A 19,580-nucleotide genomic window follows, 5' to 3' on the forward strand; every position below is an offset into this window, starting at 1 on the left:
TTGCAACATTAGAATCAAATGTTTGGGGAAACTTTGCTGAAGGTGGAGAATTTCAGAATATCCGCTCATCTCTAACTCTTATTATTTTGCAGCTCGCTAAGAAGTATGGCCCAGTGTACAGCATAACGTTAGGAGTCCAGAAGATGGTTGTGCTTTGCGGATATGATGTCGTGAAAGAGGCTCTTGTTAACCAGGCAGAGTATTTCTCTGACAGACCTAACATGCCTGCTTTAAGTGATTATTCAAGAGGATACGGTAATATTTATAATGGATGGAACATTTTATATCTACAGTTACAAAGATAAATAATCAGTAGAGATGGAAAATGTACTCTATGAAAAAGAGAGAAATTCCCATTGTACTCACATTTTGGAAACACTTGTCTTTATCTTCAGGAATGCCATTTCCGATACTGCAGGATTTGAGAAAGCTCCTTCCTGACACTACTGCATCGAGGGCGCAGTGTCATAACCTTAATCAAAACGAAAAATCCGCTCTGAAAAATTTCACCAAAAATTCCTAATTAATTATTAGAAAATCTGACAAGGGTGGTTGTGTTGTGGTTCTTGATGCTGCAGTGTCTGAGAAGCATACTTATTGTACTTATAAAAGTGTGGCTGCTGATCCTATTGATATTTGTAACAATAAACTCTGCAATCTGGTACAGGAAGGGGAACATAGAGGAGGCTTGAATAAAAAATAAAACATTTCTTAATCAAAAATTACACAAGCAAATTCCACCCCCCATCCCTTTGTCCTATCATATCGGGCATCAATTCTCTCAATGAAGGTCTGAGAACTTGGGTGGGTCAGCATCTACAACCTCTTGTTGCAAGTATACGGGCTTTTTGCAGGACAGAACCACTGTTTTACAAGTGTTTGATAAAATGGAATGGAATGAAGGCTACAATTTTTTTTCTTATGATATCATTAAAGAAGTTTTCCACTACTTTAACATTGATGCTCTATCCATTGGAAAGAGCATCAATGTCTGATCAGCCGGGGTACCGCACCCGGCACTCCTGCCGATCAGCTGCTATTGGTGCTGGCAGCAACTTCTAATTGGCACCCCAGCCAATTAGCTGTTACTGGTGCAGGCAGCAGCTGACGCCAGCTGTAAGTGCTCACTTGCGGTGCTTGGCTATCTAGCTGTAGTGGCCTTGGCTTGTTACTGCACATCTGCTTCTCATTGAATTGAATAGAAGGCGGTTGTGTGGTACCCCATGGTGGCCACTACAGCTTGATGGTCCAGCACTGCAAGTGGGGTACTTCTGGCCGGCACCAGTAGCAGCTAATTGGCGGGAGTGCCGGGTGCGGGACCCTGAATGATCAGACATTGATGCCCTATCCTACGGATAGAGCATCAATGCTAAAGTAGTGGACAACTTCTTTAATTCATATTTATGTATTACACATGTTCTAGCTAACCAATCAATTCTATACAATCTTGATAGGTAAAGTGCATATGATCCAGAACTTAAAGAATTTATTTTGATGGCAATTGACTTTTTGCTGAAACATAACTTTATGTTCAATAATGAGTTTTTCTCTCAAACAATGGGGGGTTACGATGGGGGTAACAGTTTTCTCCATTTCTGGCAATTGTATTTGTTGCTTGGTGGGAAGAATAATACATTTTCCCAGTTAATAATCCTTTTTCTTCACAATTGGTCTGCTATGGTTGCTATGTGGACGATATCCTCATTCTTTGGTCTGGAGACATAGCGACCATACCAGATTTCATTCAATATATCAAATCTAATGATTTGAACCTTCTTTTTAGTTTTCTTTTTCTGGTCTGGGTAATAGTGTGGAGTTTCTGGTTACTGCTGTCTGCGGTAACATCACGTTAAAAAATATTACCTGTTCCACGTATTGAAGTCAGTGGAAACACCACATTAAGTGCCAAAAACTGTCATCTCTTTCAGACTATTGCTTCCATACCCTATGGTGAATTTGTCAGGGCTAGAAGATTGTGCTCTGATGATGAAACCTTTCTTAGAGAATCGAATAATATAAAATCTAGGCTCAAACAAAGCGGATGCATGAATGTAATTATAGCGACAACACATAGGAAAGTTTTAGGAATGAAAAGTGACATACTGGCTCTGGCATGCCAAGGTAAGGAGGCTTATTCGCCGTGCAATGCTCCTATGGGAAATTTAATATGCAAATTGCCTCTTCAGAGAAAAAGAGGACTTGAACTCTATAGTGCCACCTATTGGAAGCTGAAATCCTACAAGTCACAATCAACCCTTTAACGAGTTGTGCAATATGACTTGGGATAAAAGCCAAATCAGAATCTCAATTTGCAGACATGGTATTTCGGGCTGTTGGCCCTCGTCAGTGTAAAGTATGAGAACTGATTTGGCTAGATGAGAGGCTCTGGACTGAGGTCTAATGGGTAACGTTTCTCCTTGTGGAGAGTGACATCTCCTCTCATCTACCCAAATCAGTTCTCATACTTTGCACTGAGGAGGGCCAACAGCCCGAATCACCGTATCTGCAAATTGAGATACTGATTTGGATTTTATCCCAAGTGATATTGCACAACTCGATAAAGGGTTGATTGTGACTTGTAGGATTGCTTCTTTACCCCAACATATCAGACTCTTGCCTACTGTTGAAACCTTTAAAAGGAAGCTGAAGACCCACCTCTTCCAATAAGCCTACAACCTGCAGCAACCCTCGCTCCACCATACCTCTGCACGACCAGCTGCAAATTCACCTACTGTATTCTCACCCATCCCTTATAGACTGTGCGCCCTCACAGGCAGGGTCCTCTCTGCTCTTGTAACAGTCAGTGACCTCTTTTCACATGTAAAGAATAAAAAAATAAATGGCGCTATAATAATAAATAATAATAATTATACTACTTGTTCTCTGGGTCAATTGATGGTACTTTCCTGGTGACTGCTCCTAAATTCATGTGTTTTGGCAGCTTTTGGTCCCGTTTGAAGGTGTTGTGTATACGTTTGGCTTTGGCACCCATTGAATCCAATGGCATTTGGCAATGATCGGCGAATATTCGACAATTACATTGGTGAATATTTCAAAAACGGCGATTGTAATCTGAAACGAATATTGAAATATTCACTTGTTTCTAATCAGAAACACCCTTAAAAAAATTATGTGAGTGTTGCATCACGGTCTCCCTGGTGATATGGTGGTGGAGGATGAGGAGAAGGAGGAGGGCGACATAAAATAGAACAATTCAGTCAGCCTGTCAGCATTTTCAGTTGACAGGTGGATGCGCCTATCAGTTTTATCAGTTATAATGCCCATGCGGCACTAAAAACCATCTCTGACAAAACGCTAGAGGCCAGGACCTCCAAGGCGTAGAAAGACAGCTCATGCCACGTGTCCAGCTTGCATCTTCCAAAACTTTTCCCTCCTTGTCAGAGTGCCCCGTGTATTAGGGCCTGGGCACTGGGAGGGTCTGAGAAAACTGTCCCAGACCTTTGACAGCATTCTCCTGCCTCTGCCGCATCTGGTTTGTGTCTCCCTCGCTTGTACTCCTTGGTTGTCCAATGAACTGTCTGAATGTGACCTCTGCCGCCAGCGTTGTCAGAATTTTTTTTTGTTATAATTTTTCAACAAGAGCCTGAACTTAATATCTCCAAAAATGAACTCCTTCGGTTTCCTCCCTCTACTAACCTACCTATACCTGACTTTAGATGGTGCCACTGTAACTCCCACTTGGCACGCCTGCTATCTTGGAGTCATATTTGACACACAACTTTTCCTTATTCAACGTGGAAAATCACTCACTCGCTCATGTCACCGGCACCTTAAAACTTCTCCAGAAGTCGACATTTTCTCACCTTTGATACTGCAAAAACTCTTGCTGTCGCTCTTATTCACTAGTGAAACTCTCTTCTAATCGGTCTCCCTCTAAACAAACTGTCTCCTCTCAAATCCCTTCTGAATGCAGCAGCCAGGGTCATATTTCTATCAAGCCGCTTCACCGATGAGTCTATCCTGTGCCAGTCATTGCACGGGTTAGGTTAAACAATCACTACAGAATACAATACAAACTCATCTATCTCACCCACTAAACTGTCCCCAGTTCTGCGCCGGCCTATATTTCTTACCTCATTTCTGCGTATCACCCCTCCTGTGCCCTCCATTCCGTAAATGATCTAAGACAGACATCCTCCTTAATCAGAACCTCACACCTCCGTCTCCAAGAATTCTCTCATGCTGTGCCAGTTTTCTGTAATGCCTAAATGCGTACAACGTGATGGCCACGGTAAAGGCAGGGGAACATAAAGTCGGCTGTGTGCCAGATTGCCAACAGCCAAGACTTCCCTGTTCTCACCAAGAGTATGACTGTCTATGTTCTCTTCCTCCTCCTCCTCATTATCACAAAATCCGCATTGAGATGAGATGAGGCTTGGCTGGGTAGCATCACCCTGTATAGTTCCTTGCTCCGCCTGCAATGCCTCCTCTTTAATTGTGAGCAGTGAGCGTTTCAGTAGACTGATAAGCGGGATGGTGACGATAATTATGGCGTCATCGCCGCTCACCATGTTGGTGAAGTCCTCAAAGTTTTGGAGGAGAGCACAGATGTCAGACATTCATGCCCACTCATCAGCTTTTATGTACGGAGGTTTTATGTGGCAGTTTAGTATTGTGGCCTGTGGGTGTGTGGATGGCTGGCTGCATTCCTGGGCTTGCATTTCAAGGACTGTGGTAGGGACAACTGAATGCTGCAAAGGGACAAGGATGTGGACGGTGTTGGTTGCAAGTCTGCAATAACAGGTGCAGGGCGGGAGTCATCTGCGTATGCGCCATAGACAGGGGATTAGCGTGCAGGCACAACAGCAAAAGAGGCAGTGGTGTAACCCGCAGACACTGATTCTGCTCCTTGGTGTTTGGCCCAGCTAGTCAGGTGCTTTGCTGTCATGTGCCTGAGCATGCTGGTGGTGGTCAGTTTGGTAGTTTTGCTGCCCCTGCTAATGCCGTCTTCCCAGATGTTACAAATGGCCTTTTTGAGGTTATCTAAACAGTCTTTGCTGTTGTGTTGGTGTTCCGGGGAGTAGTTTCCTGTCTTGTGTCTGTGGCCACCACACTCAGGGCCGCCATCAGGGCATTACTGCCCTTACTGCTGTATGGGGCACCGTGAGCAGCAGTACAGAGGGGGGCCCGGGCCCAGTCGGGGCCCCCCTTCTTGTTCTTCTACTCCCGGGGCCCCATGCTGTAGCGAAGTGCCGAGCGCCGGGGCGCTGTTTTCAGCTGTGCATACCCCGACGCTAAATACCTTCCCGGAGCTGGGCCTGCAGCTCCCTCACATTTCTCCTGACTTCTCGTCATGTGACATCACGTACGCGCCGTCACCTGACCAGAAGTCAGGAGAACCCGGCGCCCTACCTCTCCTGCTGCAGGGACCCCTCGGAGTGCTCACAGCTTTCAACACTGAATGGCAGTGCAGCAGCTCCAAGGGGATCCCTCCTCACCTGTGACACGTTGGTGAAGGCGCGTATGCGATGACTCATTGTGTATGCGCCTACAGAGAGAGGGAGCTGCACCAGGATGCCAGCTCAGCTGCAGGGATCGTATGACAGGTAAGTATGAAAACTTAATTTTTTTAAATTAATTAATGGTCTTGGGAATGGAAGGTGGGAAAAGCACATAGGGAATTTGGAGTGGAGGGAGGGTGCCAAGAGCACATGGGGAATTTGGAGTGGAGGGAGGGTTGCAAGAGCGCATGGGGAATTTGGAGTGGAGGGAGGGTGGGAAGAGATCATTGGGAATTGGGAGTGGAGGGTGGGAAGAGCTTTTGGGAATTGGGAGTAGAGTGTGGTTAGAACATATGGGTAATTTGGAGTGGTGGGAAGAGCACCTGGGGAATTTGGAGTGGAGGGAGGGGAGAGCGCATGGGAAATTTGTAGTGGAGGGAGGGTGAGAAGAGCACATTGGGAATTGGAAGTGGAGGGTGGGTAGAGCATATGGGTAATTTGGAGTGGTAGGAAGAGCACATGGGGAATTGTGAGTGGAGGGAGATGAGAGCACATGGGGAATTGGGAGTGGAGGGAGGGGAGAGCACATGGGGAATTTGGAGTGGAGGGAAGAGCATATGGGTAATTTGGAGTGGTGGGAAGAGAACATGGGGAAATGTGAGTGGAGGGAGTGGAGAGCACATGGGGAATTGTGAGTGGATGGTGGGAAGAGCACATGGGGAATTGGGAGTGGAGGGTGGGGAGAGCCCATGGGAAATTGGGAGTGGAGTGTGGGGAAAGCCCATGGGGAATTGGGAGTGGAGGGTGGGGAGAGCCCATGGAGAATTGGAAGTGGAGGTTTGGAAGAGCAAATGATGAATTGGGAGTAGGGGAGAGTAAATGATGATGAATAAAGGGTGGGTGTGGGGAGAGCACGGACATGACATAATGAATTGGGGCAGTAGGTGCATGTAAATATAATGAATCGGGGGAGCAGGAGATGCAGAGAAGGGGGCTTTGAGAATGCAGGACTGTGACTGGTAATAAATTGGGGGAAAGAGTAAAAGAGTACAGGTGCTAATTAATTCATATATTTATTGGGTGGAGAAGTGGCTCTTTATAGTTAGTGGGGGCACAGTGGTGGATTACAATCTATATTTGGAATGATGGGTTGCATAATGACTAATTATATATTAATGGTGGGTGAACGTCTGTATTCAGCTGTGTAATGTAGAAGTTGGGGAATGTGCTCTAGATAACTGTGTGTTATTTCATGTAGAGACAAGTCCTGGCTGGAAGAAGTGATGGCGGTCTGCGTTTGATGAAGGAGAAAAGCAAAGATGAAGGACTTCACCTAGACACGTCACCGGTGAGTCAGTGTATTACATGTACACTGACACTATACACTGTATACTATGTACAGGGCTCCTGTGTATAATGTCACTGGTGATCACTGTATTACCTGTACACTGACACTATATACAGAGCTCCTTGTATAATATCACTGGTAATCACTATATTACCTGTACACTTACATTATACACTGTATACCATGTATAGAGCTCCCATGTATAATGGCACTTATGGTAATATTAGTATTGTGTTTTTTTTTATTAATGATCAGTATTATAGTATTCAGTCACTATGTGGTCCAATCATGGTGTGGCGGTATTTGTCCCTTGTATGTGGTATTATTCGCTGACAATGTGGTGGTAATATGTGGTGTGGTCATGGTGTGGTGTTTTTTGTCCCTTGTATGTGGTATTATTCGCTGACAATGTGGTAGTAATATGTGGTGTGGTCATGGTGTGGCGGTTTTTGTCCCTTGTATGTGGTATTATTCGGTCAGTATGTGGTGGTAATATGTGGTCTGGTCATGGTGTGGCAGTTTTTGTCCCTTGTATGTAGTATTATTCAATCACTATGTGGTGGTAACGGTGGTAATACGTGGTCTGGTCATGGTGTGGTGGTATTTGATCCTTGTATGTGGTATTATTGGTCATTTTAAAAAATGTATATGACACATTCCCTTAAAGAAAAATAAAAATATACCTAAAAAGAATACTGGATAACTGGATATTTTAAGAAATGTTTAATAGGTTAGAGCAGAGTGGGACCCGGCCAGAAGAGTCTACCTTATCGTGGTGGCAGCTATAAAAATCTTTTGGCCAAAACAAAAGCTGATGGCTCTGTATTAGTGATGAGCGAGCATGCTCGCCACTGCTCAGTACTCGCCCAAGCATCTCAGTACTCGAGATGCTCGGAGCTCGCCGAGTACTTTCGAGATGCTCAGGCGGGAGCTCGGGTCCCCGTCCTGCATGTTTGGTGCTATTTAGAGCACCAATCATGCAGGGATTGTCTGCCACTCACTGTAATGTCACAGCCATGGTGGTTGTGGCATTACAGTGATTGCCCAAATCGATGGGAACAGTGCTCACAGTGAAACATGAAAAGCCGGCAATTCATCAGTGGCATACACCGGTACCCGACAATTTAGAACAGAAAGAATAGAGCATGTATACCCCCTTTTTCACATGTAAAGTGCCATGGAATAAACGGCGATAAAGTAATAATAATAATGTGGTCTAGACTCACATCTAATGAGACTGGACCATGTGGAACACAGGGTGGTGGTGGTGGCAAACTGACTGGAAGCTTTTTTTCTGCTATCCAACCAACAACCTTTTCACACTGCTCTGGCTTCAATAGTGGTGTTCTGCTGCCCCCTAGAAATTGGGACAGAAAGGTAGTTCAACATGATGTGGTTGTTTGTTGTGCTCCCTCAGCAGGCACAGTGTCATCTTGCCCACGCCCTCTGCGTGCACTATCACCATCACCATAACGTCCAATTCCCCATCCCTTGACACACACCTTGTCCATTTTAAATGGAGTTTAACATTTGTCACATTGCCAAAAATGTCTGTATTATTACCGCAATAATATAGGATCACGTCTGACGAGATGACCACAGTTTTAGGCAGTGCCCTGGGAGTCAGAGATGCTTCCAGGGGTCTTCCCCATGCTGTTCCCATGTCACACACCACATGGCCAGATAAGGCTGTAAAATGTTAAAATGACATTTCCCGGTGAATGCATTTTTGACGATTGAAAGCAATGCAAAAGTGCAAAAATGCTACGTGTTAACGTAGCTCAAGATGTGGAGGAGCATTTTTGTTTTGGTTATGTATTTTGTCTTATATACAAGTCATTACCCTGGAAAGGATGTTCCTTAACATATTTCCCAGGAAAATACATTTTGGTTTCGGTTTTGTATGTTTTATTGTAAGTCTGTAAAAGTCGCATAATACTGTAATAGTGGGGAAGGACCTAGCCTTCCTTCGGCACTGATGTAGTTAAAACAAGGAATGTTCCCAGAGTTAGACCTCTCTGAACTGTTGTTAGGCTGAGCTAAGGGGGTTAGCTGCAATGGTCCAGTCAGTAGAGTAGAGGTGGGACCTTATTGCCCTGATCAAGCCTCGAGTGTTTATAGAGCTTGTTCCTGACATAATTCCTTGTGGGCTGCAGTACTTGTAATAGGCCACAAGATGCCACTGTCCCGGGTGCAGATGTCAGGTTGAGTCTGCCAGCAGTATTGCAGACAGTGAAGGGGTTAAAGGTGTGTGATGACAGCCCACAGAGGGTGGGCACATCAGGAAAATCTCAGCTTAGTTTCCAGAAGCAGGAAGTGATGAATAGTAAGAGATAGGACAGTGAACCGTACGGGCAGCCTGAATATATGGTGGCTGCTAGGGTAGACGGGAGCTCCATACCCTCAGACAGTGGGATCAATAGTGCAAAAGTCTCCCTACGCAAGAGTCCTGTTGGCCGGCCGGAGAAACTCAACGGAGGTATTGAGGACCCAGGGCACTTCTAGTCTGCAGGTAGCAGAGGAAGATAAATAGGACTCCAGGCTAAGACGTGGGGGAGATATTGGATCCGGAACACTGTTGTTATTGCAGAAGAGTCTCTTGGGCTAGATATTAGAGTCACAGAGATGCTTCACTTAAAGAGGGAACCAGGGCTGAAGATGTAGCCAGCGCCTGTGAGGGAGATAATAACCTGTCGAGCCTTATCCATTATATCTGCCTGTAAATATTGTACATACTCCTCTTCCCCAAGTAAAGTCAAAGTTATGGTTAAGAACCTCGTATCCTCTGAATTTATTGCTGCCCTGGTCCCAGAAGAGAAATGCCTGGAGACAGCCACGATCGGATGGTTGGAAGTAAGTGGAGAGCACCACATGCACAGCCACACATCAGAGGGAGGACACGTATTGTCTGTAGGGTGCCAGAGCGAGCAGGGGCTACAGCTCGCCCATGACTACCTCGCTGAGACACCTTACAATACCTCTAACAACATTGTTGACAGCAGTGATCTGGGAGTCAGAGATGCTTCCAGGGGTCTTCCCCATGTTGTTCCAATGTCATTTGAGCACTGTTCCCATTGATTTGGGCAATTTTTAGGCCCTCTGCGGACCACCAGTGGGGAAGGGCGCCGGAAAAAATTCTCGAGTTTCCCATAGACTTACATTGGGCTCATTACTCAAACCGAGCACCCAAGTATTCCAATTTGCTCGACTCGAGCAACGAGTACCCGAGCATTTTAGTGCTCGCTCATAACTAATCATAGCAGCTAGTCTCCAGCCACCATCGTAGACACCATTGAAAATAGAGATAGATCCTGCAAGGGAAATTAAGAGATAGAGCCTGCAAGGGAACATTTTAGTGCTCGCTCATCACTAATAACAAATGGTAAAAAACTGAAAAATATAAAAAATTTTCCAGGGTAATAATCAAGCTATCATGTTCAGCAATCCATATAGTCATCAATTCAATAAAATAAAAAAACATTGCTTTGAAGTATATTCCTGCATTACAGCAGGACAAAACTCTTCATGAGATCATCAGCAAAGGATATAGATGTGTCGCCAAAAAAAGGTACTGTATTTTTCGGATTATAAGACACTTTTTTCCCCTCAAATTTGGGAGGAAAATGGTGGTGCGTCTAATAATCCTAATGTAGCTTACCTGGGAGGGTGTCAGCTGCCGTGGAGCGGAGTCATAGGAGGCAGGGTCCCTGCTGCAGGTGGTCGTCGGCAGTGGCAGAAGTGGGGAGATGCTGCAGGCCCGGGTTGGGAGGGTGTCCCGGTAGTTTGAGGGTATGGGCCCTGGGCTTTCATAAAATATTGGAGGTGGTCAGTCCCCTTCCCATTGATTTTCTTGCAGCGCGTTTTTGGAAAATGTCCGCTGGAGGCAGCACATGCGTAGATTGAGATCTCGGGAGTCGTGATCTCGTATCCCAAGATCTCAACTCCCACGTTTTCAATCTGTGCATGCACCACCTTGGTCGTCCATTTTCCCGAAGCCCACAGCAGGGAAATCAATGGGAAGTGCCGGACTCAGCTCACCGCCAACATTTTCTGAAAGCCCAGGGCCCGCAGCCTCGCACCGCCGGGACGCCCTCCTCCACCTAACCCAGGGTCAGCAGCATCTCCCCACTCCTACCGCTGCTTGAATCCTGCAGCAGCAAAACTGTCTCCTGTGACCCCGATCCACCTCCACTGCCCCTTGTAAGCTACCGTCAAATCGGACTATAAGATGCACCACCATTTTATTTTACAATTTTTTTCTTATTTTCCTCCCCAAAATTTGGGATGCGTCTTATGGTCCAGTGCATCTTATAGTCCACAAAATATGGTAAATCAATAGGAAATGTACTCTCATCTAGTCTATATAAAAAACGCACAAATAACGCAACATGGCTTTTTACTAGAGGATTTCCTAAATGTTTTGGGAAAAATACAATGTCTGCCGCTTTACACAAAAAAACTTTACAAATAGATGATCGTTTTAATATTTCATTCTTTATTAATTGTGAAACCATTCATGTTATTTATAACATGCATTGTAAACTAGTAAAAAATTTTTAAAAAAAAGGATTGCTGAACATATTTATAATATCAAAAATAATAATATAACATATTCAGTAGCAGGCTGACATTTCTTGGAACGTCATAAGGGTAATCTAAATAGTTTCAGTATTTTGGTTTGGAAAAAGTGACAAAACCGAATCGGGGAGGTACGTGGCAGAAGAAGCTCTTCATGAGAGAAGCTTTTTGGATCATTTTCCTTGATACCAAACATTCAAAGGGAATTAATTACAGAAATTACACAATGTTTATTTATTAAGCAGATCTAATGACATTTATATGACACTAGCTATTGAACCCGTTCTACGCCCGGGTGGCGAGCATTTTTATTGGTATATGGTCTCTCATGCTGGTATGTGCTGCCCCCCTCCTGGTATATGTGCTGCCCCCATCCTGTCCCCACCATCCTGGTATGCATGGCACCCCTCAGCACCAATCCTAGTATGTATGGCATTCCTCACCCCCAATCCTGGTATGCACGGCACCCCTCACCCACAATCCTGGTATACATGGCACCCCTCACCCCCAATTCTGGTATGCATAGCACCCCTCAACCCCAATCCAGATATGCATGGCACCACTCTTCCCCAATCCAGATATGCATGGTACCCCTCTTTCCCAATCCTGGTATGCATGGCACCCCTCACCCCCAATCCTGGTATGCATGGCACCCCTCACCCTCAATCCTGGTATGCATGGCACCCCTCACCCCCAATCCTGGTATATATGGCACCCCTCGCCCAATCCTGGTATGCATGGCACCCCTCATCCCCAATCCTAGTATGCATGGCACCCCTGAACCCCAATCCTGGAAGGCATGGCACCCCTCACCCCCAATACTGGTATGCATGGCACCCCTCACCCCCAATACTGGTATGCATGGCACCCCTCACCCCCAATCCTGGTATGCATGGCACCCCTCTACCCAATCCTGGAAGGCATTGCACCCCTCACCCCCAATCCTGGTATGCGTGGCACACCCTCATCCCTAATGCTGGTATGTGTGGTACTCCTCATCCCTATCCTGGTATGCATGGTACCCATCCCTCATCCCTATCCTGGGATGCATGGTATCCCTCATCCTGGTATGCATTGGCCCCTCACCCACATCCTGGTATGCATGGCACCCCTCATCCCCAATCCCGGTATGCATGGCACTCCTCATCCCCAATCCCGGTATTCATGGCTCCTTCATCCCCAATCCTGGTATACATGGTACCCCTCATCCCCAATCCTGGCATGCATGGCACCCCTCATCCCCAATCCTGGTATGCATGGCACCCCTCATCCCCAATCCTGGTATGCATGGCACACCTCATCCCCAATCCTGGTATGCATGGTACCCCTCATCCCTATTCTGGTATGCATGATACCCCTCATCCTGGTATACATTGCACCCCTCATTCCTATTCTGGTATGTATGGTACCCCTCATCCTGGTATACATGGCACCCCATCCCTCATCCTGGTAGGCATGGTGCCCCGCATTCCTATCATGGTATGTATGGTACCCCTCATCCTTTTTCTGGTATGCATGGCACTCCTTATCCCCCAATCCTGGTGTGCATGGTCCCCTCTCCCCCCAATCCTGGAAGGCATGGCACCCCTCATCAACAATCCTGGTATGCATGGCACACCTCATCCGAAATCCTGGTATGCATAGCACCCCTCATCCCCAATCCTGGTATGCGTGGCACTCCTCATCACTATCCTGGTATGCATGGTAGCCCTCATCCCTATCCTGGTATGTATGGTACCCCTCATCCTGGTATGCATGGTACCCCTCATCCCAATTCTGGTATGTATGGTCCCCTCATCCTGGTATGCATGGCACCCCTCATCCCAATTCTGCTATGTATGGCCTCCTCATCCCATAAACTTGGTTTGCATGGCACCCAATCCCTCCATCCTAGTATGCATGGCACCCCTCATCCCTATTCTGGTATGCATGGTACCCCTCAATCCTGGTATGCATGGTCCCCTCACCCCAATCCAGGTATGCATGGTCCCCTCACCACCCAATAATGGTATGCATGGCACACCTCACCCCCAATCCTGGAAGACATGGCACCCCTCATCCCCAATCCTGGTATGCAAGGCACCCCTCATCCGAAATCCTGGTATGCGTGGCCACCCTCATCCCCAATCCTGGTATGCGTGGTACTCCTCATCCGAAATCCTGGTATGCATGGCACCCCTCATCCGAAATCCTGGCATGCATGGCACCCCTCATCCCCAATCCTGGTATGCAAGGCACACCTCATCCGAAATCCTGGTATGCGTGGCAACCCTCATCCCCAATCCTGGTATGCTTGGTACTCCTCATCCGAAATCCTGGTATGCATGGCACCCCTCATACGAAATCCTGGCATGCAAGGCACCCCTCATCCCCAATCCTGGTATGCATGGCACCCCTCATCCCCAATCCCGGTATGCATGGCACCCCTCATCCGAAATCCTGGCAGGAATGGCACCCCTCATCCCCAATCCTGGTATGCATGGCACCCCTCATCCCCAATCCCGGTATGCATGGCACCCCTCATCCCCAATCACAATATGCATGGCACCCCTCATCCCCAATCCCGGTATGCATGGCTCCCTCATCCCCAATCCCGGTATGCATGGCACCCCTCATCCCCAGTTCCGGTATGCATGGCACCCCTCATCCCCAGTCCCGGTATACATGGCACCCCTCATCCCTATCCTGGTATGCATGGCACCCCTCATCCCCAGTCCTGGTATGCATGGCACCCCTCATCCCCAGTCCTGGTATGCATGGCACCCCTCATCCCCAATCCTGGTATGCATGGAACTCCTCATCCCCAGTTCTGGTATGCATGGCACCCCTGATACCCAGTCCTGGTATGCATGGCACCCCTCATCCCCAGTCCTGGTATGCATGGCACCCTTCATCCCCAGTCCTGGCATGTATGGCACCCCTCATCCCCTATCCTAGTATGCATGGCACCCCTCATCCCAATCCTGGTATGTATGGTACCCCTCACCCCCTTATCCTTGTATGCATCTTACCCCTCGTCCCCAATACTCGTTTGCATGTTAGCTCTCATCCCCAATCCTGGTATGCATGGTCCCTCACCCCCAATCCTGGTATGCATGGCTCCCTCACTCCCATCCTGGTATGCATGGCTCCATAATCCTCAAACCTGGTATGCATGGCACCCCTCATCCCCAATCCAGGTATGCATGGCACCCCTCATCCCCAATCCTGGTATGCATGGCACCCCTCATCCCCAATCCTGGTGTGCATGGCTCCCTCATCCCCAATCCCAGTATGTATGGCTCCCTCATTCCCAATCCTGGCATGCATGGCACCACTCATCCCCATCCTGGTATGCATGGCTCCCTCATCCCCAATCCTGGTTTGCATGGCACCCCTCATCCCAATCCTGGTATGTATGGTACCCCTCACCCCCTATCCTGGTATGCATGGTACCCCTCACTCTCATCCTGGTATGCATGGCTCCCTCACCCCCATCCTGGTATGCATGGCTCCCTCATTCCCAATCCTGGTATGCATGGCACCCCTCATCCCCAATCCTGGTATGCATGGTACCCCTCACCCCCATCCTGGTATGCATGACTCCCTCATCCCCAATCCTGGTATGTATGGTACCCCTCATCCTGGTATGTATGGCACCCCTCACCCCAATCCTGGTATGCATGTCCCCTCATCCCAATTCTGGTATGTATGGCCTCCTCACCCCCAATCCTGGTATGCATGGCACCCCTCATCCCTATTCTGGTATGCATGGTACCCCTCAATCCTGGTATGCATGGTCCCCTCACCCCCCATAATGGTATGCGTGATCCCCTCACCCCAATCCTAGTATGTGTGGTACCCCTCATCCCCCCAATCCTGGTATGTGTGGCCCTCTCATCCCTTTCACGCTGTACACACATACAAAAAAATAAACAGTTATACTCACAGTTCTTCCCTGTGCTCCAGCGCTGCTGCATCTTGTTCTGCCGGAGGCCGGGGGAGGAGTGTGGCGCCGGAGCACCGCGCTGTCCGGTGCCATTTTGCAAATATGTCTTCAGTAAAATGGCGCCGGATAGTGCTATGCACATGAGCCGATCTGATGCCTCACTCCTGCCCCGGTCTCCGGCCAGAAGAGAGGCGCCGCGGCAACGCTCTTCACGGTCAGGTAAGTACAGTAAAGACCAAAAGTTTGGACACACCTTCTCATTTAAATTTTTTTCTGTATTTTCATGACTATGAAAATTGTACATTCACACTGAAGGCATCAAAACTATGAATTAACACATGTGGAATTATATACTTAACAAAAAAGTGTGAAACAACTGAAAATATGTCTTATATTCTAGGTTCTTCAAAGTAGCCACCTTTTGCTTTGATGACTGCTTTGCACACTCTTGGCATTCTCTTGATGAGCTTCAAGAGGTAGTCACCGGAAATGGTCTTCCAACAATCTTGAAGGAGTTCCCAGAGATGCTTAGCACTTGTTGGCCCTTTTGCCTTCACTCTACGGTCCAGCTAACCCCAAACCATCTCGATTGGGTTCAGGTCTGGTGACTGTGGAGGCCAGGTCATCTGGCGTAGCACCCCATTACTCTCCTTGTTGGTCAAATAGCTCTTACACAGCCTGGAGGTGTGTTTGGGGTCATTGTCCTGTTGAAAAATAAATGATGGTCCAACTAAACGCAAACCGGATGGAATAGCATGCCGCTGCAAGATTCTGTGGTAGCCATGCTGGTTCAGTATGCCTTCAATTTTGAATAAATCCCCAACAGTGTCACCAGCAAAGCACCCCCACACCATCACACCTCCTCCTCCATGCTTCACGGTGGGAACCAGGCATGTAGAGTCCATCCGTTCACCTTTTCCGCGTCGTACAAAGACACGGTGGTTGGAACCAAAGATCTCAAATTTGGACTCATCAGACCAAAGCACAGATTTCCACTGGTCTAATGTCCATTCCTTGTGTTCTTTAGCCCAAACAAGTCTCTTCTGCTTGTTGCCTGTCCTTAGCAGTGGTTTCCTAGCAGCTATTTTACCATGAAGGCCTGCTGCACAAAGTCTCCTCTTAACAGTTGTTGTAGAGATGTGTCTGCTGCTAGAACTCTGTGTGGCATTGACCTGGTCTCTAACCTAAGCTGCTGTTAACTAGTGTTGAGCCACCCCCGTAGTGTTCGAGTTCGGTTCGGTTCGTCGAACACCCGTGTGTTCGCCGAACTGTTCGTCGAACTGTTCGTCGAACACCTTCGAACACCGTTAAAACCAATGGCAGGCAAACAAAAACACATAGAAACACATAGAAAACACCTTCAAAGGTGTCCAAAAGCTGACAAACTGCTCAGAAGACATAACTAACACATGGAAAAGTGACAAGTACATATAGTCATGCGAAAATAAAAGAGGTGGAGGAGTAAAAGGAGGGGGAGACACAGATATAGGCATGTCATGCCCTTCTAAAATCCAAAAAGTGAGAAGCCGACACGGCCAGTCCGCTCCTGCCCGTGCCACCTCCGTGTCGCCGGGTTTGTGCCAGAGCCGCGGTGAACCCTGATGGCCAGCCCCCCTCTCCCAATACTGGTGCCTGTCCGCTGGTGGGTCGAGCGAGCCCCCCTGTGGTGGAGGCAGCTCTAAGCTTTTTAATTTAAATTGTCTCTCTAATTTGAATGAATACACTTTAAATCCATTTACAAGGATCTATTGGAGGGCAAGTCTCATGCCAGCAGCCGTGTAATTCCAGCTCCAGTAGCGTCCACTAAAGCTGCTGCAGTTAAAAAGCTTTTATAAGGATCGAGCTCGGCTGTCCACCGCAAGGCATCCTACTGCCAGTCCCAGCCCCTATGCCTTGGGGTGCCTCCTGATGCTCTTCACTAAGTATCCCATGGTCCCGAAGCATTTCCTTTGAAAAAATTAAGTGTCTAAACTACAGGTGGTGTAGCTTGCTTAACAGCCGGGATAATCCGCTGACTAGCAGACACTGCTACTAGGCACAAAGTATTTCCTGGGCTAGATGCAGTTAAAAATTTGTAATTAGATACTCTCGTTGGATGCTGAGAAAGCATTCCATAGAGTCTCCTGGCACGCCATATATGATTCTCTTAAAAAGCTTGGGGTAGGGGTCTAGGGGACCCTTTTATAGCCAAAATCACGGCCCTGTATCACAATACGTCACCTAGGCTGAAGATAAATGGAACTGTAGCACCCTGAGGGCTCGGTTGCTACAGACGTATTGCACCTCACCCAGAGGTGTGATATCTCACTCTCAGGTAAGGATGGAGTGTGGATCAGGACCCGACACCTGCATGCATTACACCACATTGCCGTGGGGCAGGGCGACCAATATGCCTCTGAGATGGGCACGACAGTCCCTGTCCCTGGCTGGAGTGGGGGGAGGGAACACTGAGGAAGGGGAACCCTGTAGTGCAGGAGCAGGGAGGAAGCAGTTCCTGGGTGCATTGAGAAGGGAGTATAAAAGGTGGGCACCATCTTAGTTCAGTGCAGAGAAGTCTGAGCAGAAGTGGCAGGGAGCAGGGGCTCTGCATGAGCTCTGCTCCGGAGGCGGGCCTAGTAACAGAGGCCCAGGCCTGGAAGAGGGAGAAGGTAGGAAGAGGAGCGGAGAAGGCTCCAGGAACGAGGAATGAAGGGATCCCAGGGGTGCGGACGGGCGAGTCGCCACCGCACGCCCGAATCCACCTGCGTGGAGGGGTCAGGCCAAAGGGGGAGACCGGTCCCCGAACTAGTGGAGGCAGGAAACGACCCTCAGCTAGAAACCGGAGGCTCTGACATTTTATGTGGCGCAGCCCCTCGCTACACCCGCTAGGAAGGCACCACATAGGGTCAGGGAAACTGGCGCCAAGTTTACCAAGAGGAGGCCCGAGGCAGCCGGACAGAAGTGTTGGTAAGAAAGGCCAGACAAAGGACACACAAAGTGGGTCCTGTGAAGTGCTCCAAAGTTATCTGGGAGTTGTCTGAGCCCCTCACCTGGTGAGCACAGTACGACGTGGGCAGCCGTTACCTGCAGACGTGGTCTGGATAATAAGAACTGTGAGTAAAGGCCCTGAACTGCATCACTGACTCCGTGTCGTTACTGCTGCTGCCCTGCACCATCACCCCCATCCTCCGCATACACTGCCCTGAGGCTATACTCCTCCCGTGGGGAGTTATGCTACGCTCTGCTGCACCCACAACACCAGCCTCAGCGGTCTGCCCTGTAGCGGCGGTTCACTCTGACCGCAATCCACGGGTGGCGTAGTCGTACATTTAAACATCAAAACCACATAAATAGTTCCGCCACTGGTTTGACCGCCCTGAGCCACGGAACCGGGTCGCCGCCACGAAGACTACAACCACCAGCATCCACCAAAAAGGGTCCGGCTCCGGGTGTCCCAAGGCCCAGGGGGTGCGTCAGAACATTTTCATCACCTTTCACAATCACCAATGGGACAAGGCAGGGATGTCCTCTGTCCCCTCTCTTATACATCCTAGTGATGGAGCACCTGCTCTCATCAATTCGCCATAACCCCAATATTAGGTGGATTGAGGTGGGAGGCACCGAGTACAAGTGCTCTCTATTTGCTGATGATGTCCTAGTATATATCACTCAATCACATATATCCATCCATGCTGTTATGGCTGAAATAGATCACTTTGTTACATGGTCAAATTTTAAAATCAATGCAGCGAAGTCTGAGGCCCTCGATGTCTCCCTCCCCAAATCCATATAGGATTCCATCCAGTCCAACTTTCCCTTTGCCTGGCCCTCACAGGGTATCAAATACTTAGGAATTCCTATTCATAGAGACCTCTCCCATCTATGTTATCTTAATTTTGGGCCCTTTATTGAACAACTCCATACAGACCACTGTTGGCAAGTTAGAACTGTAAGATTCACTACGTGAACCGCTGGTGTTTTGTGGAAAAGCACATGTACACTGCGTTCCAAATTATTATGCAAAAAGTGTTTAGGAGTGATAAGGGAAGAATTTGTTTGTTTGTCAGTTAAACTCATTGATGGTGATGTGTGTCAGGGCTCTTTATATCACTGTAAGCAATTGCAGACACCTGTGCTAATTAGTTTGGCAGGTGTGTCCAATGAAAGGCAAGACTACTTAAGAAGGCTCTCTCACATTATTAAGCAGCCTACATTTTCTGCCAAAATGGGAAAGAAAAAGGATGTGTCGGCTGCTGAGAAGCAACAAATTGTGGAGTGTTTAGGT

At 47.9% G+C, this 19,580-nt stretch overlaps 1 protein-coding gene across 1 annotated transcript in view; it reads left to right on the top strand.

Moving 5' to 3' along the window:
• LOC141258807 (cytochrome P450 2C5-like) overlaps nt 1-19,580 on the top strand; it is a 283,474-nt gene that overhangs the window by 23,257 nt on the left and 240,637 nt on the right. The window contains exon 3 of the mRNA XM_073673949.1: nt 93-255. Within this exon, the coding sequence (XP_073530050.1) occupies nt 93-255 (163 nt within the window). The remainder of the gene's footprint in view (nt 1-92; nt 256-19,580) is intronic.

This window comes from Phyllobates terribilis, unplaced genomic scaffold, assembly GCF_046119375.1.
Source record: "Phyllobates terribilis strain yellow unplaced genomic scaffold, ASM4611937v1 Scaffold_3__8_contigs__length_932513732, whole genome shotgun sequence".
In the NCBI taxonomy this organism is placed as follows: Eukaryota; Metazoa; Chordata; class Amphibia; order Anura; family Dendrobatidae; genus Phyllobates; species Phyllobates terribilis.